The sequence below is a fragment of the Carassius carassius genome, chromosome 11, assembly GCF_963082965.1.
Source record: "Carassius carassius chromosome 11, fCarCar2.1, whole genome shotgun sequence".
Taxonomy (NCBI): Eukaryota; Metazoa; Chordata; class Actinopteri; order Cypriniformes; family Cyprinidae; genus Carassius; species Carassius carassius.
This window is the reverse complement of record NC_081765.1, coordinates 34,694,603-34,721,381: the sequence shown is the minus strand read 5'-3', so window position 1 is coordinate 34,721,381 and position 26,779 is coordinate 34,694,603. Positions and strand designations below refer to the sequence as shown.

Sequence of the window (26,779 nt, the reverse complement as noted above, 5' to 3'; positions counted from 1 at the left end):
TCATTATTTTTAATTTATCAATTTAAAAACTGGACATTGCAAAACCTAATTTAAGGGACAATTTCAAGTGAACTGTGAAACAGGGAGCATGAAATATACAATGTGTCTGAGATTATAGTATTTATTCTCTTAATGGAGTAAACATCCTGTATTTCTGAGGAAGACACGTGCATTGATATAATGTGTTTGTGCAGAAGGAGAGAGTGTTTGATGATGATGATGATCTCGTTCCTGCAGGGATATCTGGTCTCTGGGCTGCGTTCTCTATGAGCTCTGCACACTCAGACATCCAGTGAGTGAATCACCACACACACACACACACACACACACACACACACACACACACACACACTTACTCACACATGATGGCTCCTCATGAGTTGAAATTTTATTTTCTTGTAAAATGGACTCTTAATAATCTAATAACTGAAATAAAATATTAAACTATTTAGAATTTCAGCTAGCAGAGTCATAATTAAAATACAAAAAAACTGATCTTAGCTTGTTTCCAAGGCAACATTTATCATTTTATTTTAGATTAACTTGATGTACTAAAACAACTAAAACCTAAATTAAAATTATAAAAACTATAAAGGCATCTAATTTTTTATGTAATAAAAATGTCAAAAACACTCAGTGGCATTACAGAAGGAGGGCAAGAAATATAAACAAAAACTATAATTATTTTCCTGATATGAAAAATGTGTGGATGGGCTTTAATGGTTCAGTGTGTGTGTGTGTGTGTGTGTAGTTCGAGGGCAGTAATCTGAAGCAGCTGGTGCTGAGGATCTGTAGGGGGCGCTACAGTCCAGTGTCTCAGCGCTACAGCTCTGAACTCCACCTGCTGCTCCACCTGCTGTTCAAGGTCAGTCCACGAGACCGTCCTTCTGCTAACTCTCTGCTCAAGCGACCGCTACTACAGCAGCAGATCAGCAGACACCTGGACACACAGGTACAGCAGCACAAACACTGACCCTGTCCTCACACTCGGAGCTCCTCAAATCATTCTGTTTGATCCCAGCTGCTGCAGGAAGAGTTCAGCCACACGGTTCTACACAGACACACACCAGCGGCTCCTAAAGCCTCGAACAACACCGGTGTGTGAGTGTGTGTGTGTGTGTGTGTGTGTGTTATCTGCTGTGTATAGTGTTCCCTGGTTTATCTGAACGTCTCTGGTGTTTCTGGAGTGGATCAGAGTAATCTCTGGATCTCTCCTGTAGATCAGGTTTGCAGAGATCCAGTGGAGTGTAATCCGGTCCTCAGACCTGCGGTGAATCCGGCTCAGAGACGAGCAGCAGACAGAGCCCCGGTGCGTCTCACATCAGAGAGCTGGAATACGTCTCACTTTTATATTTCTTCCTTTGTCTTCATTTTACTTTGGTTTTGTCATTTTTATTAGTTTTAATTCTCTCTTAATACATCTCTATAGTTTTCATGAAGTTGTGTATTTCAGGTCTGGTATTTAAGTACTTAAAAACTATTAAGTCATGTGACTGTGCCTTATAATAAATGATATTAGATGTTAGACATACTGAATGTGTGCTGAGATGATGAATGAAGATGATTGTGGTCTGTCAGCACATGAATCCTGCTGTAGGTGTGGAGCGCCGGCGGATCGAGCCGCTGGAGCCGGATCAGAGCCAGCACAGAGCCGCAGCGCTGGAGCCGTACAAACTGTGAGGAACCACAGCATCCTCCTTCATTACATATGAAATAAACCTACATAGTAATACTTAAAAACAATCAAAGCTTATAAAAATGACAAAGGACAAAATTACTAAAACATTATCTAAAATTAAAATAAAAAACTGAAAATATAAAAGTAAAACCTAATTCAAAATATTAATAAAAACTGTAATAATCACTTCACGTGAGTGTGAGTGGGTAAATTTGAATATATTTGTGTATCATAAATGTGGCTGATATCATATGATACATGAATACAGTCAGACCACAGAACTGATGTCTGATCTGTGGTCAGTTCATATAAACTCTTGTTCAGGAAGTGGCACTCCATCACTGTAGTCAGTATCTGTGTGTGTGTGTGTGTGTGTGTGTGTGTGTGTGTGTGCAGTGTGGCAGCAGCGAGAGAGGAGTATCTTCAGAGGAGACATGAAGCTCATCAGTACAAGCTCAGAGCTCAGAAACAACTGGTGAGAGATGAAAACAAATCAGAAGTATAGATGCTTCAAATCTTATGTATAGATATATAGCACAGTATTTATATGTTTCTGGTGTTCAGGGTCTCAGACCGTCCACAGCAGACACTGAAGACCCTCAGTCAAACCCACAGGAGCATCATGGGAACATCAGAGCGGCTCAGGACAGGAGACAGCGGGGACAGGAGGTCAGGCTTCTCTACAGACGAGACGTGTGTGTGTGTGTGTGTTCATGATCACTAGAGAACATGGCTGTGTGTGTGTTTGTGCAGGAGTACCTGAAGCAGCTGCAGCGAATCAGAGAGCAGTATCATCATGACGTCAGATGCATGAGACCGAGGGCGGAGCTGCAGGTGTGTGTTCTGATGAATCGGTTCACGTGTGAGTGTGCACTATCTAGGGAGGATGGAGTCAGACCCCTGAAGGACTGAAGCACATTAGATCATTCACGATCTCATTCATGCTAATAACTGGAACACTTTGGGCTATGATGACCATCTACCTTAGAATATACAGTCGTGGCCAAAAGTTTTGAGAATTACAAAAATATTCGTTTTCAAAAAGTTTGCTGCTAAACTGCTTCTAGATCTTTGTTTCAGTTGTTTCTGTGATGTACTGAAATATAATTACAAGCACTTCATACGTTTCAAAGGCTTTTATCGACAATTACATGACATTTATGCAAAGAGTCAGTATTTGCAGTGTTGGCCCTTCTTTTTCAGGACCTCTGCAATTCGACTGGGCATGCTCTCAATCAACTTCTGGGCCAAATCCTGACTGATAGCAACCAATTCTTTTATAATCACTTCTTGGAGTTTGTCAGAATTAGTGGGTTTTTGTTTGTCCACCCGCCTCTTGAGGATTGACCACAAGTTCTCAATGGGATTAAGATCTGGGGAGTTTCCAGGCCATGGACCCAAAATTTCAACATTCTGGTCCCCGCGTCACTTAGTTATCACTTTTGCCTTATGGCACGGTGCTCCATCGTGCTGGAAAATGCATTGTTCTTCACCAAACTGTTGTTGGATTGTTGGAAGAAGTTGCTGTTGGAGGGTGTTTTGGTACCATTCTTTATTCATGGCTGTGTTTTTGGGCAGAATTGTGAGTGAGCCCACTCCCTTGGATGAGAAGCAACCCCACACATGAATGGTGTCAGGATGCTTTACTGTTGGCATGACACAGGACTGATGGTAGCGCTCACCTTTTCTTCTCCGGACAAGCCTTTTTCCAGATGCCCCAAACAATCGGAAAGGGGCTTCATCGGAGAATATGACTTTGCCCCAGTCCTCAGCAGTCCATTCACTATACTTTCTGCAGAAGATCAATCTGTCCCTGATGGTTTTTCTTGGAGAGAAGTGGCTTCTTTGCTGCCCTTCTTGACACCAGGCCATCTTCCAGAAGTCTTGTCCTCACTGTGCGTGCAGATGCGCTCACACCTGCCTGCTGCCATTCCTGAGCAAGCTCTGCACTGGTGGCACTCCGATCCCGCAGCTCAATCCTCTTTAGGAGACCATCCTGGCGCTTGCTGGACTTTCTTGGACGCCCTGAAGCCTTCTTTACAAGAATTGAACCTCTTTCCTTGAAGTTCTTGATGATCCTATAAATTGTTGATTTAGGTGCAATCTTAGTAGCACAATATCCTTGCCTGTGAAGCCATTTTTATGCAACGCAATGATGGCTGCATGCGTTTCTTTGCAGGTCACCATGGTTAACAATGGAAGAACAATGATTTCAAGCATCACCCTCCTTTTAACATGTCAAGTCTGCCATTCTAACCTAATCAGCCTGACATAATGATCTCCAGCCTTGTGCTCGTCAACATTCTCACCTGAGTTAACAAGACGATTACTGAAATGATCTCAGCAGATCCTTTAATGACAGCAATGAAATGCAGTGGAAAGGTTTTTTTGGGATTAAGTTAATGTTCATGGCAAAGAAGGACTATGCAATTCATCTGATCACTCTTCATAACATTCTGGAGTATATGCAAATTGCTATTATAAAAACTTAAGCAGCAACTTTTCCAATTTCCAAAATTTATGTAATTCTCAAAACTTTTGGCCACGACTGTATATTTGGTCAAAAAAACCTTTATTCATATACATACATACAAATGTATATTGTTTTTAAATTTATATATTTTTTTATTTTGTTTATATTTTTAAAAAGTGTGTATATGATTTAAAATTATATATTTTATTAATTATATTCAAATATGTTAAAAAAGTATATATTCAGTTATATGATTGTATTTTTATGTAAGTAGATTCTTTCAAAATTTACCTTTTTATTTTAAACTTTACATACACTTTAATATGTGTGCATATATGAAATTTAAAACTGAATTTATGATTTTTATTTAGAAATGTACGCTACAAATTATAAAGTTTGGAGTCAGTAAGATTTTTTTTTTTTTTAAGAAGTCTCTTCTGCTCATCAAGGCTGCATTTCTTTGATAAAAAATACAGTAAAATTATGAAATATTACAGTTTAAAACAGCTGTTTTATATGTGAATGTCTGTTAAAGCAGTGGTTCTCAACTCCAATCATCGCACCCTAACCCTGTCTCTTATCTTACACATTAGAGAGGTGCGTGGCCTGGCTTTGAAAACCTTTGTGTTAAACTATAATTTATTTAGAAGTCACATGATCTTCAGAAATCATTCTAATATATTTATTTACTGCGCAAGAAACATTTCTGATTTTTATCAATGTTGAACACAGTTGTGCTGCACAATATTTCTGTGCAAACTGTGAGACTTTTTTCAGGATTCCCAGATGAATAAAATGCCATTGAGTGTGTATATTTGTGCATATAAGTGTGTGAGTCAGTGAGTATGTGTGTGTGTGTGTGTGTGTGTGCGCGTGAGTGAGTGAGAGAGTGAGTGTAAGTGAGTATGTGAGTGAGTGAATGTCCAGAGGTGGGTAGAGTACCCAAAAACTGTACTCAAGTAAAAGTAAAAGTACTTCTAGAAATATTTACTCAAGTAAAAGTAAAAGTACTAGTCTTGAATAGTTACTTGAGTAAGAGTAAAAGAGTATCGGATAAAAAATCTACTCAAGTAGTTAGTTACTAGTTACTTTGGGTCATATATACTGAGCCTATTTTTATTTAGATATATAGATAAAATGTATGTAATGTATGTGTGTGTGTATAAATGTATATATTTCATCAGCCTTTACTCCAATTTATGTAATTTATTATAAAACCCTGTCTGTTTACTTAAGTAACAGATATAGGTGTCATGCCATAACATATTTTTAATACGACTGACTTTATATTAAATGTGAATTTAACATTGAAAGTTAATGTGATATAAATATTGCTACTTATCTTTCATTGTTCAGAAAGAGAGCAAATAACATTTACATTATTAAAGATAATTTTCACTGACAGTTTAGATTTCAATCACTCTCAGAAACTCCCATTAAAATCACTGAAACTGTTAACACTGTGAAATCAATATCTTAATTAAAGATTCGTACACACATCTGCACTTTGTTGTTTCTGACGAGAGAATTCGCCAGAAAGAGGTATTCAGTCAGTGAGCGAGTGAAGGAAGCACCGGGACTTTAGCGATGTCTCATCTGAACGCCTTTGATTGGCCAATGCTTTAATAAGCTCAACAGAATCATGTGTGATTGGTTATAATGCGCAGTGCTGTAAAAACACATCTATCTCTGACAGCAATCACAGATCTGAATTTAGCAGCTGATGATATGACTTGCTGAACGTACTCGCACCGGTGTGATTGTATTAAAATTAATAAAATCTTAATCGACTATTTTTGTCTTTTGGAAGCTGCATTCAACTTGACTCCCCTCTGTTACAAGCCACACACGTACAACAAACTAATGTCACAGTGGTATCGTGTACTGTAATCGAATGTAGCCCAAGTTATTACCTGTTAAACAGTAGACAGCACACGCGGTGTTCATCTACAGTTTTTTACAATCACTTTGCTACTATTTTCAGAACCTTGATGTAATTTTTCAAAACTCTAGACACAAAACTCAAAACGGTTATCACTTGTAACACAGGCTGTCTAATGTTCAAAACATTGCCTTGCGCGTTCACATCTTTAAAGAAATCTTGCACTTGCACAATCATTGGTTCAAAACACAAATTTACTGTGAAATACCATTGAAACATAACTATAGATCACCCACACACAAGCAACCGATAGTTTCACTGTGTCATTGTTCGTACAATCATTAAATATTGTAGAACAAAATAGGTGATACAGGTTTGATTATGGTACTACATGTACAGTAAATACATCTCTGTAAAAGTACTGCAGTAGTAGAGAGAATACTACAGACACAGTGGAATCATTGAACAAAGTTTGTAATATATTGATGCAAAACACTACAGTACTGTACAATTACAACATAGGTTTATTTGAATCAAAGCAAAAATAATTAGCTATGAAATTGAAACCCACCACACCATCTTCTGATATAGCCGCACACATGGTAATGTTAGCCGCACGTTGTCCAGGTACTTGGATGGTTGCCCGCTGGCCAATGAAATTCCGACCTGTCTTCCTTGTCTTGGCCAGATTAAAACCTGCCTCATCCAAATATATGAATTTGTGATGGTCATCATCAGCATCCAGCTCCATCACCCTCTAAAAGTACATTTTGGAAAGAGATTTAGAGATTACTGTACAATGTAGAATTTTTGGGAATGTTTTTACAACAGCCATCTTGAAACTGAACTTACCTGAACATACTCAGTCCTCATTTGCTTCACTCTGTCTGCATTTCTTTCAAAAGGCACACGGTATAGTTGTTTTATAGATACCTGGTGCCTTTTTAGTATGCGTGCAATAGTCGGCAAACTTATGGATCCCAAATTGTTGAACATGTCTTCATTGTCCAAGATATGCTGGCGAATTTCTGTAAGGCGAATATCATTTCTGGCCCGAACCAAATCGACCACAGCCTGCTCTTGTTGGTCAGTTAGAATTCTGCCTCTGCCTCCACTATTTGGCCTGGTCACAAAAGTACTGTCAATACTGTAAATAGTCTGAAAAGGTGGTACAGTATTTGGGGCCATAGACACAGTGTCTGATGAAGCATTATGATAAAATATTAGGCTACATCCATGGATATTGTAGTCTAATTGGTTCATGCTCCGCGCTAACTGGTCACAATGAATCTCGTTATCTTGAAACGTTCATGATTTACAGTAAACATGGAAGATTGTTTGTCTGTTTCCATACTAAGAGTAATGCAACAGTTACTTATCATTTTGAGCAGTTGTATCAATTGATAATTAGATCATTATAAGGAAATGAATAGACACTCATTTGAAATTTTAATGTGTGAATTGCCTTTTGAAATAGTAGCACTTTGATGTTAAGTTGTGTCATATTGAACAGGTGATTTTTGTTGAATGAACAAATGATCTAAGTTTTATGTGTATTGTATCCAAGCAATTGAGTAAAGGGTTAGAGTTTTGAAAAATGTGCATTTTGATCATTGGTTGTGAGTTTTGTGTCTAGAGTTGTGAAAAATGACATCAAGGTTCTGAAAATAGTAACGAAGTGATTGTAAAAAACTGTAATAAGGATCTCCATCGCAAGCAAATAATAGCCTTTGCAGATTTGCTTTCAATTCAGTGCAGTTCCAGCCACGTTTTCAATGCTGCTGATGTTCTTAAACGTTACAACTCTGAGGTAACCGCTTCAGACGCTCAGCGCGTGCGGCAGGGAACTGAACGACTCATTCAAACTAATTCATGAACCAATTCACTTGTTTGCCAATTGGTTTGATCGAGCCTTTGAACAGAATTGACTCAAAAGAATGAATCATCCGCGAATGGGCATCGCTCATTGTCCAGAGAAAAGTAGACGGCGCATTTGGAATAAACTGAAGCATTTATAACATTTATTGCATTAAGATAAAGTAACGAGAGGAGCGTCGCCCATAGTAACGAAGTAAAAGTACAGATTTTTCCCCAAAAATTTACTCAAGTAAGAGTATAAAGTACCCATCTTTAAATATACTCCGAAAAGTATTAGTTACCCCAAATAATTACTCTAGTAAATGTAACGAAGTAAATGTAACTCGTTACTACCCACCTCTGTGAATGAGTGTGCATGTATGTGAGTGTGCGAGTGAGTGTGCATGTGAGTGTGCGAGTGTGTGTGTGAGTGTGCATGTGAGTTTGGGTGTGTGTGCGTGTGAGTGAGTGTGTGCGTTTGAGTTTGTTTGTGAGTGAGTGAGTGAGAGTGTGTGAGTGTGCATGTGAGTTTGTGTGTGTGCGAGTGAGTGAGTTAGTTTTTTTTTGAGTGAGTGTGTGAGTGAGAGTGTGTGAGTGAGTATGTGAGAGTGAGTGAGTGTGTGTGCGAGTGTGTGTAAGTGAGTCTGCATGTGTATGTGAGTGAGTGTGTGCGAGTGAGTGTGAGTCAGTGTTTGTGTGAGTGCGTGCGTGTGAGTGAGTGAGAGTGTGCAAGTGAGTGGGCATGTGAGTTTGTGTGAGTGAGTGTGCATGTGAGTGAGTAAGTGTGCATGTGAGTGAGTGAGAGAGTGTGCGTGTGCAAGTGTGTGAGTGAGTGTGTGCGAGTGTGTGAGTGTGCATGAGTGTGTGAGTGAGTGAGTGTGAGTGAGTGTGCAAGTGAGTGAGTGTGCGTGTGAGAGAGTGTGCATGTGAGTGTGAGTGTGTGAGTGAGTGTGCATGTGAGAGTGTGTGAGTGTGCGAGAGAGTGTGAGTGTGTGTGCTTGCGAGTATGTGCGTGTGAGTGAGTGTGCGAGTGTGTGAGTGAGTGTGTGAGTGATTGAGTGTGAGTGAGTGTGTGAGTGTGTGTGAGTGAGTGAGTTAGTGTGTGAGTGTGTGAGTGAGAGTGTGCAAGTTAGTGAGCGTGCATGTGTGCATGTGAGTGAGTGTGTGAGTGAGTGTGTGTGTGCTTGCAAATGAGTGAGTGAGTGTGTGAGTGAGTGTGCGTGTGAGTGTGAGTGAGTGAGTTAGTGTGTGAGTGAGAGTGTGCAATTTAGTGAGTGTGCATGTGAGTGAGTGTGTGTGTGTGTGAGTGAGTGTGCGACTGAGTGAGTGTGTGAGTGAGTGTGCATGTGTGAGAGTGTGTGTGCGAGAGAGTGTGAGTGTGTGTGAGCTTGCGAGTATGTGCGTGTGAGTGTGCGAGTGTGCGAGTGAGTGAGTGAGTTAGTGTGTGAGTGAGAGTGTGCAAGTGAGTGAGTGTGCATGTGAGTGTGTGAGTGAGTGTGATTGAGTAAGTGAGTGTGCATGTGAGTGTGTGTGTGAGCATGTGCATGTGATTGAGTGTGCGAGTGAGTGAGCGAGAGTGTGAGTGAGAGTGTGTAAGTGAGTGTGTGAGTGCGTGTGAGTGAGTGTGCTTGTGTATGTGAGTGAGTGTGTGCAAGTGATTGTGAGTTATTTTTTGTGTGAGTTTGTGCGTGCCTGTGAGTGAGAGTGTGCATGTGAGTTTGTGTGAGTGAGTGTGCATGTGAGTAAGTGTGCATGTGAGTGAGTGAGAGAGTGTGCGTGTGTGAGTGAGTGAGTGTGTGAGTTTGAGTAAGTGTGCAAGTGAGTGTGCATGTGAGAGTGAGTGTGCATGTGAGTGTGAGTGTGTGTGTGAGTGAGTGTGCATGTGTGAGAATGTGTGAGTGTGCGAGTGAGTGAGCGAGAGTGTGAGTGAGAGTGTTTAAGTGAGTGTGCGAGTGAGAGTGTGTGATTGAGTGAGAGTGCATGTGAGTGTGTGAGTGCGAGTGAGTGTGTGTGTGTGTGTGTGTGTGAGTGTGTGCATGTGAGTGAGAGTGTGTAAGTGAGTGTGCAAATGAGAATGTGTGATTGAGTGAGTGTGCGAGTGAGTGTGTGTGTGTGTGTGTGTGTGAGAGTGTGTGAGAGTGTGTGCATGCGAGTGAGTGTGCGAGTGTGTGTGTGAGTGTGCATGTGAGTTTGGGTGTGTGTGCGTGTGAGTGAGTGTGTGCGTGTGAGTGAGACTGAGTGAGTGTGCATGTGAGTTTGTGTGTGAGTGAGTGAGTGTTTGAGTGAGTGTGCGAGTGAGTGTGAGTTAGTGAGTGTGTGAGTGAGAATGTGCAAGTGTGTGTGTGCATGCGAGTGAGTGTGCATGTGTGAGTGTGTGCGTGTGAGTGAGTGTTTGAGTGAGTGTGCGAGTGAGTGTGAGTGAGTTAGTGTTTGTGTGTGAGTAAGAGTGTGCAAGTGAGTGTGTGAGTGAGAGTGTGTGAGTGAGTATGTGAGTGAGTGAGTGCGTGTGAGTGAGTGTGCATGTGTATGTGAGTGTGTGCGAGTGCGTGTGAGTTAGTGTTTGTGTCAGTGTGCATGCGTGTAAGTGAGTGAGAGTGTGAGTGAGTGAGTGAGTGTGCGAGTGAGTGTGTGAGTGAGTGTGCATGTGAGTGAGAGTGTGTGAGTGAGTGAGTGTGCGAGAGAGTGTGAGTGAGTGTGTGTGCTTGCGAGTATGTGAGTGAGTGTGTGAGTGAGTGTGCGAGTGTGTGCGAGTGAGTGTGAGTGAGTGAGTTAGTGTGTGAGTGAGAGTGTGCAAGTTAGTGAGTGTGCATGTGAGTTTGTGTGTCAGTGAGTGTGCATGTGAGTGAGTCTGCATGTGAGTGTGCAAGTGAGTGTGTGAGTGAGTGTGCATGTGTGAGAGTGTGTGTGTGAGAGAGTGTGAGTGTGTGAATGAGTGTGTGTGTGTGTGAGTGAGTGTGCATGTGTGAGAGTGTGTGTGCGAGAGAGTGTGAGTGTGTGAATGAGTGTGTGTGTGCTTGTGAGTATGTGTGTGTGAGTGAGTGTGTGTGTGCTTGCAAATGAGTGAGTGAGTGTGTGAGTGAGTGTGCGAGTGAGTGTGAGTGAGTGAGTTAGTGTGTGAGTGAGAGTGTGCAAGTTAGTGAGTGTGCATGTGAGTTTGTGTGTCAGTGAGTGTGCAAGTGAGAGTGCATGTGAGTGAGTGTGTGTGTGAGTGAGTGTGCGAGTGAGTGAGTGTGTGAGTGAGTGTGCATGTGTGAGAGTGTGTGTGCGAGAGTGTGAGTGTGTGTGAGCTTGCGAGTATGTGCGTGTGAGTGAGTGAGTGTGCGAGTGTGCGAGTGAGTGAGTGAGTTAGTGTGTGAGTGAGAGTATGCAAGTGAGTGAGTGTGCATGTGAGTTTGTGTGTGAGTGAGTGTGCATGTGAGTGTGAGAGTGAGAGTGTGTGATTGAGTAAGTGAGTGTGCATGTGAGTGTGAGTGAGTGAGTGTGTGTGTGTGTGAGTGTGTGCATGTGAGTGAGTGTGCGACTGAGTGAGCGAGAGTGTGAGTGAGAGTGTGTAAGTGAGTGAGTGTGTGAGTGCGTGTGAGTGAGTGTTCATGTGTATGTGAGTGAGTGTGTGCAAGTGAATGTGAGTTATTTTTTGTGTGAGTTCGTGCGTGCGTGTGAGTGAGAGTGTGCATGTGAGTTTGTGTGAGTGAGTGTGCATGTGAGTAAGTGTGCATGTGAGTGAGTGAGAGAGTGTGCGTGTGTAAGTGAGTGTGTGAGTGTGAGTGAGTGGCAAGTGAGTGTGCATGTGAGAGTGAGTTTGCATGTGAGTGTGAGTGTGTGTGTGAGTGAGTGTGCATGTGTGAGAATGTGTGAGTGTGCGAGTGAGTGAGCGAGAGTGTGAGTGAGAGTGTGTAAGTGGGTGTGCGAGTGAGAGTGTGTGATTGAGTGAGTGTGCATGTGAGTGTGTGAGTGAGTGCGAGTGAGTGTGTGTGAGTGTGTGCATGTGAGTGAGAGTGTGTAAGTGAGTGTGCGAGTGAGAATGTGTGATTGAGTGAGTGTGCGAGTGAGTGTGTGAGGGTGTATGAGTGTGTGTGAGTGTGTGTGTGTGTGTGTGAGAGTGTGTGCATGCGTGTGAGTGTGCATGTGAGTGTGCGAGTGTGTGTGTCAGTGTGCATGTGAGTTTGAGTGTGTGTGCGTGTGAGTGAGTGTGTGCGTGTGAGTGAGACTGAGTGTGTGTGCATGTGAGTTTGTGTGTGAGTGAGTGAGTGTTTGAGTGAGTGTGCGAGTGAGTGTGAGTTAGTGAGTGTGTGAGTGAGAATGTGCAAGTGTGTGTGTGTTTGTGTGTGTGTGTGAGAGAGAGTGTGTGCATGCGAGTGAGTGTGTGTGTGAGTGAGTGTTTGAGTGAGTGTGCGAGTGAGTGTGAGTGAGTTAGTGTTTGTGTGTGAGAGTGTGCAAGTGAGTGTGTGAGTGAGTATGTGAGTGAGTGAGTGCGTGTGAGTGAGTGTGCATGTGTATGTGTGCGAGTGAGTGTGAGTTAGTGTTTGTGTGAGTGTGCGTGCGTGTAAGTGAGTGAGAGTGCAAGTGAGTGAGTGTGTGAGTGAGTGTGCGAGTGTGCATGTGAGTGAGAGTGTGTGAGTGAGTGAGTGAGTGTGCGAGAGTGTGAGTGAGTGTGTGTGCTTGCGAGTATGTGAGTGAGTGTGTGAGTGAGTGTGTGCAAGTGAGTGTGAGTGAGTGAGTTAGTGTGTGAGTGAGAGTGTGCAAGTTAGTGAGTGTGCATGTGAGTTTGTGTGTCAGTGAGTGTGCATGTGAGTGAGTCTGCATGTGAGTGTGTGAGTGAGTGTGTGAGTGAGTGTGCATGTGAGTGAGTCTGCATGTGAGTGTGTGAGTGAGTGAGTGTGCGAGTGAGTGTGCATGTGTGAGAGTGTGTGTGCGAGAGAGTGTGAGTGTGTGAATGAGTGTGTGTGTGAGTGAGTGTGCATGTGTGAGAGTGTGTGTGCGAGAGAGTGTGAGTGTGTGAATGAGTGTGTGTGTGCTTGCGAGTATGTGCGTGTGAGTGAGTATGTGCGAGTGAGTGAGTTAGTGTGTGTGTGAGTGAGAGTGTGTATTTGTGTGTGTGTTTGTGTGAGTGTGTGTGTGTGTGTGTGTGTGTGTGTGTGTGTTTGTGTGAGTGAGTGTGTGAGTGAGTGTGCATGTGTGAGAGTGTGTGTGCGAGAGAGTGTGAGTGTGTGAATGAGTGTGTGTGTGCTTGCGAGTGTGTGAGTGTGTGCGAGTGAGTGAGTTAGTGTGTGAGTGAGAGTGTGTGTGTGTGTGTGTGTGAGTGAGTGTTGGAGTGTGTGTGTGTGTGTGTGTGTGTGTGTGTGTGTGTGTGTGTGTGTGTGTGTGTGTGTGTGTGTGTGTGTGTGTGTGTGTGTGTGTGTGTGAGTGAGTGTGTGTGTGTTTGGGTGAGTGTGTGTTTGATATGGTCTCTGTTCACTGTTATTTCCCTCATCAGCAGGTTGGATAACAGAAAATGTCTAAAGGTCATTTACCAGAAATGAAAACTTCTCCATTTTTAAAACATAAGTTCAACACTGAAGTAGCACAGCACAGGATAAGTTCGCGTATCTCTTGTTTACAGAAGCAGGGGATTTACAGCATCTCTAAACTCAGTATTTATTCTGTAAACAGTGTCACAGCTGTCCAGCAGAGATTACATCTTCAAAACCACTGTGAGATCAGTTCATCAATGTAAACTCACAACGGATTCATAGAGATACTAGATGAGCAGTCGCTGGCAGCGAAACATGCACAGTTATGATTCATGCAGTAATACAATCCCACCTGGAGAAGCTGAAGTGTCACGTCCACATATAGATCATGCCTGCATCTGATCTGATGAACTGATGATGTGATGATCTTCTCAGGAAACACACACACTGAAGAAGAACAGAGAGCGGCACACACACGGGAAACAGCAGCAGGTGCAAACACACACACACACACACCACCAGAAACCTTGTTTATAGTTTAGAGAATGTTAATCACTCAACATTATGAGAAAATATATCAAATATTAATAAAGTTATAAGTACATTCCATTAGCATTACTTTAAGAATGTTTTGTCCTAACATTTATAGTTTTAAACATGTTAGTGGGAGTTGTGCGGACATTCCCTGTGTGCTGGGAGGATTCACACTCCTTATCTTGTGTTTGCAGAGAGGAATCATGTTTGAGATCAAGCTGAACGATGAAGAGACGAAGACTGAGGAAGACGAGGAGTCAGAGGTGAAGTGATGCTCACACACACTTGTGATACACAAGAGAGCGTCATCTGAGTGTGTGTGTGTGTGTGCAGGACGAACCCCTCAACCACACACTGACGTTTGCACAAGGAGAAAAGCTACGAAACCGACTGCAGGGGTCAGAGGTCAGACAGGAAGTGGAGGAGGAAGTGGTGAAGAGAGCTGAGTGGTGTCGAGATGCAGCGGAGACGTTTCTGAACGCTCTGGAGAACATGGATGTGATGACCGAGAGCAGCATGAGCCTCGCTCAGACCGGTGACACACACACACACACACACACACACAAACCTGAGATTATGAAATGAAATAAAACATAATAAACACTTGCTTAGTTTCAGAGGAGCAGCAGGAAGTAAACAGGAAGCACTGGACGAATCGTCTGCCGGAGACACTGCTGAACGCTCTCTCTCAAGCAGACATCATGGACTGCAGCACAGGTACACACACACACACACACACACACACACACACACACGTTCGGCTGAGTCACAGCTTTGAGTCAGTGGTCCGCTCGGTTGATTTGAGCTCTGATCAGTGTCAGACTCTGACTGATGGGAAAGAGCTGTTTGTGTTTGGCTCAGAGACGCTGGTGTCGTCAGAGGAAGAGTGTGATGAAGATGAGGTGGATGAAGAGCGTCTGGAGCCTCGATCAGATGATGAAGACACGTGAGAGATCCACAGTGAGACAGAGACCAGACGTCTGAGGACCACTGAGACTAACGTCTGCTTCTCTTCTTCTGCAGGAACTTTGAGGAGTCTGAGGACGAGCTGAGCGACTCCATGAGGAACCTCCTCACCACACAGGAACAGGAACAGGAATTGAACAGCAGATCAGAGGAAGTGAGGGAGGAGACGCAGCCACCCGCTCATGATGAGTCTGCAGCGAACTGATCCTGCGTCTTTCATTCTTCTTTTTTTAGTTATTTTTCTTTTTCTTTCATTCTGTGTGAATCTGTGTTAAAGTGTAATGTATTTCTGTGATGCTCCGCTGTATTTTCAGCATCATTCCTCCAGTCTTCAGTGTCACATGATCTTCAGAAATCATGAAAATATGATGATTTACTGCTCAAGAAACATTTCTGATTATTATCAGTGTTGAACACAGTTGTGCTGCACAATATTTCTGTGGAAACTGTGATGCATTTATTTCTCAGGATTCACAGTATTTATCTGAAACAGAAATCTTTGGTTATGTTTACTGGCACTTTTCATCAATTTAATGCAAACTTAATAAAACTATTCATTTCTTTCCACAAAAGTTGTTCAATCTTAAAATTCAGATTTGCATCAAGGAAGAAATTACAATAAGAAGATTATTTTGTGTAATAATGTTTTACAGCTTTTCCTGTATTTTTAGCTTCGTGTTAACTGTGCTCTGAGTTTGATGACTCTCTTAAGTCTTTTTTTCTCATTTAAACTCCAGAAGTTACTGAATGAGTTTGATTCATTTCTTTGGAACTGGAATATTTATTCACAACTTTTATTTAGTGAACATGTTCACTCACACATAAATGTCTGCTGAATGGGGTAATATTGTAAATTAAAATGATTAAATCTGATTCTTGTGTTCACTTTAGTGTAAAACCGTATGAATTAATGGAATTAAATTATTTTTATGTGATCCATTTTTGTGGGAAGTCGTGGCCTAATGGTTAGAGAGTCGGGCTCCCAGTCGAAAGGTTGTGAGTTCGAGTCCCGGGCCGGCAGGAATTGTGGGTGGGGGGAGTGCATGTACAGTTCTCTCTCCACCTTCAATACCACGACTTAGGTGCCCTTGAGCAAGGCATCGAACCCCCAACTGCTCCCCGGGCGCCGCAGCATAAATGATGAACACTGCTCCGGGTGTGTGTGTGTGTGTGTGTGTTCACTGCTCTGTGTGTGTGCATTTTGGATGGGTTAAATGCAGAGCACAAATTCTGAGTATGGGTCACCATACTTGGCTGAATGTCACTTCACTTTCATTTTTCTTTCACTTTCATTATGTTAATCAGTTTTTCAGCAGAGACCTGAAAATTAAATTTTCAACTTAAACTTTTGTAAATCTTGAATGATTTGGAGCGCAGACCTAAGTTTGGTTTCTTTTAAAAGAAGACACTTGGACATTTTTAATATGCAACACTACAATAACTGATCACATATTTTTTTTTTTAATATATAATTTCATTAAAAAAATACCGATTTTCTTTTTGTTTTATTTTTCTGTAAAGTTTTGGAAGTTTATTTTATTGTATAAAGTAAATGGACTTTTATTTGACCAATTAAAGAATGAGAAGTATAATAGGAAGTGTTTATGTATAACACAGCAGTATAACATTTCATGAGAGCAGGACAGTGGCTCGAGAGGAAGTTCAGAACAGTCCAAATGAAATAAGTATTTGACATGATTTGTCCATTTTCCTCTGAAGGTGTTTTAAAGAAGTGTAAACACAGTGGCTCTTGTCTGATCAGACTGCGTCTGGTTGTGTGTGATTCCTGAATCTGTGGAGACACGCAGGAGAACAGCAGCAGAACAGGACCGGGACAGTCGGAAGCCCAAACACGCTGTGAACGGGACGGATGAGCTTGAGACCCGCACCGAACATGGGACCCGAGCAAGCGTCACACACATCAGCACTGAAACACACACACTTCACAGTGTTAATTACTTCACCGTGTCAACCCTCTTCCAACAGCTCGGAACAGAACAGTCACACTTCTGCTAACAGTGTACATATACATAGAGAGTTTTGAATCCTTAAGATATGTCATGAACATTATGTTCCTCAAGTTTCTTGTGATCAACAGTCACACTGAAGTTCAGTGTCAGTCCTCTTCTTTATATATATATATATATATATATATATATAAAACATTTATTATTTTAAACATGACCTACAGACCAGGAAAAAAAGAGCAAGAAGGTTATAAATTTGGAATTAACAGCACATACAACACGGAGCATAAGAAAAGCTGTCATATGTAGAAACATGAAAAGAAGAGACTCTACAGGCTTTCACACAGAGATAAACGAGTCTTAAAGCTGTCTGAAATCACCTTTTTTACATTGGGCTTGAAAAACAGACATCTTCCATTTGAATGAGAAGATGCATTTCATATAGAAACACCTGAAGAAAAGCCTGGAATTATGATCTTGTTCATAGGAACACTTTAACGGTTCAGAGTTATTCAGTCATTTACATCTACACTGTATCAGTATGTGAAGTGATCCCAGCTGCACCAGTCATGACTGCTCAACATGTTTTAAACCCTCTTGTGCTGCTTGCATGGTGGTCAAAAATGACAGAATTATTTTTTGTTTTTTTTTGTTTCAATAAAGATAAATAGTACTTAGTTTGGTAATATTTTTATTTATGTATTATTTTGTATTTTTAGGTGATTTTAAGAAATTTAATTATATTTATGTAATAGCTATGATCCATGTATTACCTTTTAATCTCTTAATCACCTGAAAATTTAATTTCAAACAAAATCTTGAATGATTTGGAGAGCAGACTTAAGTTTGGTTTCTTTTACAAGAAGACACTTGGCAGATGATTGCTGAAGTGAAAAAATAAATAAATAAGGGTAATTAAAAAAGTTATAAAAGTTTAAGCTTATTGCTATTAATTGTGTTTGTGTGTGTGTGTGTGTGTGTGTGTGTGTGTGTGTGTGAGAGAGTGTGTGTGAGAGAGTGTGTGTGTGTGTGTGTGTGTGTGTGTGTGTGTGTGTGTGTGTGTGTGTGTGAGTGTGTGTGTGTGTGTGTACCTGTTCAGGATGACGCGTGCAGCAGGCGGCAGGTGTGTGTAGAGCTGCTGTGCGTGTGAGTGTGTGAGTGTGTGTGCAGCCGTGTGCAGCAGCGTCTGAGGAGAGTTGCAGCTGTTCTCGCTCCACAGTAACACGTGTGTGTAATTCCCAGACATCCTGAGCTCCGACATGGACACATGGAGCAGACCAGGGGGAAGAGCCACCAACCGATTCCCTTCAACGTTTAGAGACCTCAGAGACCTGGACACACACACCACACAGAATATACCATTGGAATATATCATTATGACTGTCACTTTCAGAGTATTTTTTTCCAGCTGATAAACTATACAAACTTAGAGAGCTCAGAATCCACCCTGTTTTGAAGAGCTCAAGCATTCAGTGCGGCAGATAACAAAAATTGCATTAATAACAGATTGTTATCTGTTTAGTTATGTTTATCAATATAGTTACTTGGGGTTATCATTACAGTTCATGCTATAGTTGCTGTTGTTAAATCTGTCAGTATAGTTATTGGTAGATATCGTTACAGTTATCGCTGTAATTATTGTTTTATTTATCAATATAATAATCAGTAGATATTGTTAGAGTTATAGCTATAGTTGTTGTTTTATTTATCATTATAGTTATAGGTAGATATTTTTAGAGTTTTTGCTATAGTTAATTTTATTTATCACTATAGGTATCGGTAGACTATCGCTATAGTTATTGTTTTATTTATCACTAAAGTTATCATTTTATTTAACATTATAGTTATCGGTAGACTATCACTATAGTTATTGTTTTTTTTATCACTGTAGTTATCGGTAGACTATCGCTATAGTTATTGTTTTATTTATCACTATAGTTATCATTTTATTTAACATTATAGTTATCGGTAGACTATCACTATAGTTATTGTTTTATTTATCACTGTAGTTATCGGTAGACTATCACTATAGTTATTGTTTTATTTATCACTATAGTTATCGGTAGACTATAGCTATAGTTATTGTTTTATTTATCACTGTAGTTATCGGTAGACTATCACTATAGTTATTGTTTTATTTATCACTATAGTTATCGGTAGACTATCGCTATAGTTATTGTTTTATTTATCACTGTAGTTATCGGTAGACTATCGCTATAGTTATTGTTTTATTTATCACTAAAGTTATCATTTTATTTAACATTATAGTTATCGGTAGACTATCACTATAGTTATTGTTTTATTTATCACTGTAGTTATCGGTAGACTATCGCTATAGTTATTGTTTTATTTATCACTAAAGTTATCATTTTATTTAACATTATAGTTATCGGTAGACTATCACTATAGTTATTGTTTTATTTATCACTGTAGTTATCGGTAGACTATCACTATAGTTATTGTTTTATTTATCACTATAGTTATCGGTAGACTATAGCTATAGTTATTGTTTTATTTATCACTGTAGTTATCGGTAGACTATCGCTATAGTTATTGTTTTATTTATCACTATAGTTATCGGTAGACTATCGCTATAGTTATTGTTTTATTTATCACTATAGTTATCGGTAGACTATCACTATAGTTATTGTTTTATTTATCACTGTAGTTATCGGTAGACTATCGCTATAGTTATTGTTTTATTTATCACTAAAGTTATCATTTTATTTAACATTATAGTTATCGGTAGACTATCACTATAGTTATTGTTTTATTTATCACTGTAGTTATCGGTAGACTATCACTATAGTTATTGTTTTATTTATCACTATAGTTATCGGTAGACTATAGCTATAGTTATTGTTTTATTTATCACTGTAGTTATCGGTAGACTATCGCTATAGTTATTGTTTTATTTATCACTATAGTTATCGGTAGACTATCACTATAGTTATTGTTTTATTTATCACTGTAGTTATCGGTAGACTATCGCTATAGTTATTGTTTTATTTATCACTAAAGTTATCATTTTATTTAACATTATAGTTATCGGTAGACTATCACTATAGTTATTGTTTTATTTATCACTGTAGTTATCGGTAGACTATCGCTATAGTTATTGTTTTATTTATCACTAAAGTTATCATTTTATTTAACATTATAGTTATCGGTAGACTATCACTATAGTTATTGTTTTATTTATCACTGTAGTTATCGGTAGACTATCACTATAGTTATTGTTTTATTTATCACTATAGTTATCGGTAGACTATAGCTATAGTTATTGTTTTATTTATCACTGTAGTTATCGGTAGACTATCGCTATAGTTATTGTTTTATTTATCACTATAGTTATCGGTAGACTATCACTATAGTTATTGTTTTATTTATCACTATAGTTATCGGTAGACTATCGCTATAGTTATTGTTTTATTTATCACTGTAGTTATTGGTAGACTATCACTATAGTTATTGTTTTATTTATCACTGTAGTTATAGGTAGACTATCACTATAGTTATTGTTTTATTTATTACTGTAGTTATCGGTAGTCTATCACTATAGTTATTGTTTTATTTATCACTGTAGTTATCGGTAGACTATCACTATAGTTATTGTTTTATTTATCAGTATAGTTATCGGTAGACTATCGCTATAGTTATTGTTTTATTTATCATTTTAGTTATCAGTAGATTATCACTATAGTTATAATTTTATTTAACATTATAGTTATCGGTAGACTATCACTATAGTTATTGTTTTATTTATCATTATAGTTATCGGTAGACTATCGCTATAGTTATTGTTTTATTTATCACTATAGTTATCGGTAGACTATCACTATAGTTATTGTTTTATTTATCACTATAGTTATCGGTAGACCATCGCTATAGTTATTGTTTTTTTTATCATTATAGTTATCAGTAGATTATCACTATAGTTATCATTTTATTTAACATTATAGTTATCGGTAGACTATCACTATAGTTATTGTTTTATTTATCACTATAGTTATCATTTTATTTATCACTATAGTTATCGGTAGACTATCACTATAGTTATTGTTTTATTTATCACTATAGTTATCGGTAGACTATCACTATAGTTATTGTTTTATTTATCACTATAGTTATCGGTAGACCATCGCTATAGTTATTGTTTTATTTATTATTATAGTTATCAGTAGATTATCACTATAGTTATTTTATTTAACATTATAGTTATCGGTAGACTATCACTATAGTTATTGTTTTATTTATCACTATAGTTATCATTTTATTTATCACTATAGTTATCGGTTGACTATCACTATAGTTAATGTTTTATTTATCACTATAGTTATCGTTAGACTATCGCTATAGTTATTGTTTTATTTATCATTATAGTTATCAGTAGATTATCACTATAGTTATCATTTTATTTAACATTATAGTTATCGGTAGACTATCACTATAGTTATTGTTTTATTTATCACTATAGTTATCATTTTATTTATCACTATAGTTATCGGTTGACTATCACTATAGTTAATGTTTTATTTATCACTATAGTTATCGGTAGACTATCGCTATAGTTATTGTTTTATTTATCACTATAGTTATCATTTTATTTATCACTATAGTTATCGGTAGACTATCGCTATAGTCATTGTGTTTTTTTTATCACTATAGTTGTCGGTAGACTATCGCTATAGTTATTGTTTTATTTATCACTATAGTTATCATTTTATTTATCACTATAGTTATCGGTAGACTATCACTATAGTTATTGTTTTATTTATCACTATAGTTATCATTTTATTTATCACTATAGTTATCGGTTGACTATCACTATAGTTAATGTTTTATTTATCACTATAGTTATCGGTAGACTATCGCTATAGTTATTGTTTTATTTATCACTATAGTTATCATTTTATTTATCACTATAGTTATCGGTAGACTATCGCTATAGTCATTGTGTTTTTTTATCACTATAGTTGTCGGTAGACTATCGCTATAGTTAATGTTTTATTTATCACTATAGTTATCATTTTATTTATCACTATAGTTATCGGTAGACTATCGCTATAGTTATTGTTTTATTTATCACTATAGTTATCGGTAGACTATCGCTATAGTTATTGTTTTATTTATCACTATAGTTATCGGTAGACTATCGCTATAGTTATTGTTTTATTTATCACTATAGTTATCGGTAGACTATCGCTATAGTTATTGTTTTATTTATTATTATAGTTATCGGTAGACTATCGCTATAGTTATTGTTTTATTTATCACTATAGTTATCGGTAGACTATCGCTATAGTTATTGTTTTATTTATCACTATAGTTATCGGTAGACTATCGCTATAGTTATTGTTTTATTTATTATTATAGTTATCGGTAGACTATCGCTATAGTTATTGTTTTATTTATCACTATAGTTATCATTTTATTTATCACTATAGTTATCGGTAGACTATCACTATAGTTATTGTTTTATTTATCACTATAGTTATCGGTAGACTATCGCTATAGTTATTGTTTTATTTATCACTATAGTTATCGGTAGACTATCGCTATAGTTATTGTTTTATTTATCACTATAGTTATCGGTAGACTATCGCTATAGTTATTGTTTTATTTATCACTATAGTTATCGGTAGACTATCGCTATAGTTATTGTTTTATTTATCACTATAGTTATCGGTAGACTATCGCTATAGTTATTGTTTTATTTATCACTATAGTTATCGGTAGACTATCGCTATAGTTATTGTTTTATTTATCACTATAGTTATCGGTAGACTATCGCTATAGTTATTGTTTTATTTATCACTATAGTTATCGGTAGACTATCGCTATAGTTATTGTTTTATTTATTATTATAGTTATCGGTAGACTATCACTATATTTATTGTTTTATTTATCACTATAGTTATCGGTAGACTATAGCCATAGTTATTGTTTTATTTATTATTATAGTTATCGGTAGACTATCACTATATTTATTGTTTTATTTATCACTATAGTTATCGGTAGACTATAGCCATAGTTATTGTTTTATTTATCACTATAGTTATCGGTAGACTATCGCTATAGTTATTGTTTTATTTATCACTATTTATCGTTAGATATAATTACAGTTATTGCTATAGTCATCATTTTATCATCATAGTTATCGGTAGATATCGTTATAGTTATTGCTATAGTTAATTCTATATTTATCATTATAGTTACCAGTAATTAGTACTATTGTATTTCTATTTTACGGTATTGCTATAATTAGTTATTTGTTCATTGTTATAGTTATTGTTATATTTATCACTATTGTTATCAGTAGATATCATTATAGATTGCTATAGGTATCATTATATTAAGCATTGTAGTCATTGGTTTAGGTGTGAACAGGCCTCTAGTCTGAGTGAATGATGGTCTGGTATCACACCTGAGGTGTCTGATGTCACTGCTGAGAGAACTGAGGAGATTATAGGACACGTCCAGATGCTGCAGACACGGAAGAGAGTACAGCCTACACACACAAATAAATAAATAAATCACTGTATTACATTTTTTATAGTAATAATTACAGTAACAAGGACAGAATTAGTGTGTATGTGTCTCTCACTGCTCGGGCAGCTGTGTGATCTTGCAGAAGGAGACGACTAGCGTCTGGAGCTTGTGGAGTTTGCTGATTTGAGCAGGAAGCTCCTCGATGGGGTTATTCCTCATCTTCAACTCTTGGAGCTGATGAAGATCACACACCTGAGAGAGGAAAACGAGGGACCGCATCAAACAACAGCACATGATGTTCATCATGACAGAAATCACAACGAGTGTAACGAACCTCCTGAGGAACTTGTGTGAGGTCATTGAAGGACAGGTTCAGATACCGGAGACGTTCAGACAGTGACGACACGTCAGGAAGATCACAGATGAAATGAGCCTGTGGGGGGAAACACACTATATTAATAATATTTCATAAAGTTATTACTATTAATAGTATGAAAATACATATTCAAATTAGGGCTGTCAATTTAATGTGTGATGAAGTATATTAGACATATGCGTAGTGAACACTGCTTAAATGGCATTTGGCCTCGTACTGTATCGCTTACCTTGTCAGTGTCATGTGCTTGCTTGGCCATTTGTTGTGATAAGCAGGAAAGTGTGATCAAGTGCCAGCAAAAAACATTGTAAGTACACTCTTCGAGAGAAGCAGTCAATCAGCAGAAGTTAAAAGCCGCTCGTAAATGTATTTATTTCTTGTCTCAGTGTTTAGCACAGTTGTCTTTGCTATGAAACGCTTGTTTGGTTTACTGTGTGAAGACATAACAAGGGACATAAGTATGGCTTTTGAATCATTCTCTTTCCTACTACGTCTTTTCCTTATTCCTTATTGATTAATTTGCGATTAATTGTATTAATTTGCACATTGTGTAATTCATTTGATCAAAATGTTCATTGCTTGACCATCCGAATTAAAATAATTTATAAAACAAGTAAGCCACTGGAACAAGCAACTCTGCTTCACTCTGTGTCTGAGAACAGCTTTTTACCGCAGTGAAATTATGGTAACAAACATCAACATATGGCTTAATCCTTTTACTGACAAAAAAAAGAGATTCATCAGAATTAATGACTAGAGTAATCAAAGATAATGTTGTCATTTACACCAGTAAATGGTTTAAAGTCTGTAGCTTTATGTGTGCACAAACTGAGACTCATTTCTCTTCTACTCCTGATGAACACAAATACCAAACTGAAGTCAATAATGACCCAAGACCTCATTACATCGAATAAAACACAATTAAAGACGTGCCCGCAAACAGTTCCTTAAACTGCGAATAAAAATAAACGAGGCAAAAGAGAAGCACACATCCTCTTCTTCCTCTTTTAATCAGATCGTTTCATTTCCTAAGGATCTAAAGCTCTTTGTGTGGATGCAGAAGATCTGCTGTCACACGCCACTGAAGACATGAGAACACAGGCTTCGTTCAGCGGGACGCAGGAACTCCAGGAGATCGACGACCACAAACACTCGATCAGGAGTCTGTGGAGAGCTTACGCCGTGAACACAGCAGCAGACTGCTGATCAAGTGATTTCTGGGTTCATACACTGAGACTTTCTTTAAAAAAGAACCATGAAATATAAAACTTTAAGGAGTTGACCAGTGAGGACTATTACAACACACACACCTTGAAGCTGAGTCTGGTTCCTCCTCGCGTGACGCAGTCGAGGACGGCCAGTTCAGACGCACTGATGATGTCATGCTCTCCCGCGCGACGGAACGGGGATCGAGAGCGACGGGAATTCTGGAAGTGTTTGCTCGTCACAGCATTCAGAAGAACTTCATGAGCTGCAGAAGAACCAGAGACTTTAAGAACCGCTCACCGCTGAACTGATGACTCTTAAATTACAGGTGCATCGGACTTAAAATGATGTAGCAAACAGAATGGAGAACTGAAATGAGAGATAAAACACACTATGGAGTATTTCCAGAAACGCTAATGATAATAATAATCATCAATGTTTTAATTGGCACATATGGGAATTCTTCTTTCTTTGAGTGAAAATGTGGGAGGTTTTATGTAAAACATTCCCACATAGTGACATAGACGTGGGGGGGCGTGTTGAAAAGAGGAGTTTGGGGTGGGGGTGGCAGAGTCTTAACTTTGATAAAGTGTGTGTGTTCTTGCCTGTGTAGGCCTCATGTTGGGTGTGTTCGGTCCGTCTCTCCAGTCTCGTCCATTGCTGATTCACTGATTGATCTTCAGATGGTCGACAAACTCCAGATTTACTCCTGAAAGAGTTTTGTGCTCGTGCTTCCATCTGAACCATGGCTGCTAACTCTGAACACACACACACACACACAGAGCTAAAGAACACACACTCGTCTGTTACACTGATGATCCAGCAGCATGTTGATGTATTATTACCACATATGATCTGTCTGCGAGGGATCCTGCGTGTGGGCGGAGACAAGCCCTTGCAGCTCAGCGTCTGATTGGCTACTGCATCCTGCCATCCACAGTGCAGCTCTGACAGGAAGAGACGCAGCAGCTTCCTGTAGTTACAGCGGGACAGAACTGTCCTCCTCCACCCGTCCGCTGACCCCTGGCCCGACCCGCTCACCTGCAGGAAGTCACTGAGGCAGAAGAGGTCAGGAGGTCGAGGAGATCGAGGCACAGGTGCGACACGCTGAGGATGCTGGGAGAAACCACTGATGATCGGAGCGACACCATCATCGTCCTCACGAAGAGTCTGTGGACGACAGGTGGACTTACTCACTTCATCGCGACCTGGAACACAGAGACCACAGAATGGAATTGAACAGAGTTATTTATAGTGTGAGTGATTTACATCACAGTAATGAGAAACAAGACACTTCCACTCAAACTCAACACAATGAAATAAGACATGATATACTGCATAAAGAAATATTAATAGTTAATATCGAAACAGATTCATTAACATTTCAATAATACAAAATAATGGAATTAACTGCATTTTCCTCATGCAGTGCTTTTACTATCAATGAATACAATCATATCAAATCAAATGTCATTTTCATTAATCAGGGTAATTTCAGCGAATCATGTTTTAATTCCCCCTATCGATCCAAACATGATGATGAGCAGAACCGATGCAGTGATGTTCATAGAGTCACCTGCAGATCTGGGCGAAGGCAGCGTCGTGTAGTGTGCTGTCTTTATAGGGGGCAGCGGCCGTCTCAACAGATTCAGCACATCCATTCTGCTTCATCAGAAACATCAAACACATTTCATATAAACATCGAAGCAAAGAAATAGACATCCCAGTGAACAGAAACAACTTCTAAGAACATCTAGCTAAAATTCACTTAAACTAGGACTAGAACATTTTTCTACACTATGAAAAATGCTGGGTGGTTTAAACACAACTTTAGGTCAAATAAGCACCAACAAAACTTTGGGTTAAAAAATGTATAAAAAAATGTAACCCAACGGTTG

The 26,779-nt window shown here is 38.8% G+C and overlaps 2 protein-coding genes across 4 annotated transcripts in view; one reads left to right on the top strand and one right to left on the bottom strand.

Annotated features, from left to right (window-relative positions):
- Window positions 1-15,433, top strand: part of LOC132153260 (serine/threonine-protein kinase Nek5) — a 25,378-nt gene extending 9,945 nt beyond the window's left edge. For 2 of the 3 annotated variants that reach the window (XM_059562650.1, XM_059562648.1), the window contains 14 exons: window positions 238-292; window positions 752-952; window positions 1,022-1,097; window positions 1,221-1,309; window positions 1,579-1,676; window positions 2,075-2,153; window positions 2,243-2,347; window positions 2,432-2,512; window positions 13,776-13,832; window positions 14,069-14,137; window positions 14,208-14,409; window positions 14,493-14,591; window positions 14,736-14,820; window positions 14,898-15,433. In XM_059562650.1, the coding sequence (XP_059418633.1) occupies window positions 238-292; window positions 752-952; window positions 1,022-1,097; window positions 1,221-1,309; window positions 1,579-1,676; window positions 2,075-2,153; window positions 2,243-2,347; window positions 2,432-2,512; window positions 13,776-13,832; window positions 14,069-14,137; window positions 14,208-14,409; window positions 14,493-14,591; window positions 14,736-14,820; window positions 14,898-15,045 (1,444 nt within the window). In that variant the 3' untranslated portion in view covers window positions 15,046-15,433. The remainder of the gene's footprint in view (window positions 1-237; window positions 293-751; window positions 953-1,021; window positions 1,098-1,220; window positions 1,310-1,578; window positions 1,677-2,074; window positions 2,154-2,242; window positions 2,348-2,431; window positions 2,513-13,775; window positions 13,833-14,068; window positions 14,138-14,207; window positions 14,410-14,492; window positions 14,592-14,735; window positions 14,821-14,897) is intronic. The other variant, XM_059562649.1, reaches the window with a different exon arrangement.
- A 946-nt stretch (window positions 15,434-16,379) lies between these two features.
- Window positions 16,380-26,542, bottom strand: LOC132153302 (leucine-rich repeat-containing protein 63). The gene is made up of 9 exons (XM_059562673.1): window positions 26,458-26,542; window positions 25,727-26,089; window positions 25,487-25,639; window positions 24,986-25,146; window positions 23,634-23,732; window positions 23,415-23,551; window positions 23,235-23,318; window positions 17,899-18,138; window positions 16,380-16,767 (listed from the first exon to the last, which is right to left on the bottom strand). The coding sequence occupies exons 1-9, from the start codon at window positions 26,540-26,542 to the stop codon at window positions 16,599-16,601; spliced, it is 1,491 nt and encodes a 496-aa protein (XP_059418656.1). The 3' UTR covers window positions 16,380-16,598.
- Between the last annotated feature and the right edge of the window lie 237 nt (window positions 26,543-26,779).

What these genes read in the sequence shown, in the direction of transcription:
- LOC132153302 (XM_059562673.1), bottom strand. Translation starts at nt 26,542, where the DNA reads ATGGATGTGCTGAATCTGTTGAGACGGCCGCTGCCCCCTATAAAGACA. An exon ending in TCACACAAGTTCCTCAGGAG is followed by an intron (nt 23,552 to 23,633) that starts GTTCGTTACACT and finishes TTCCTCTCTCAG; the next exon opens with GTGTGTGATCTTCATCAGCT. An exon ending in AGTGACATCAGACACCTCAG is followed by an intron (nt 18,139 to 23,234) that starts GTGTGATACCAG and finishes GTGTGTGTCCAG; the next exon opens with GTCTCTGAGGTCTCTAAACG.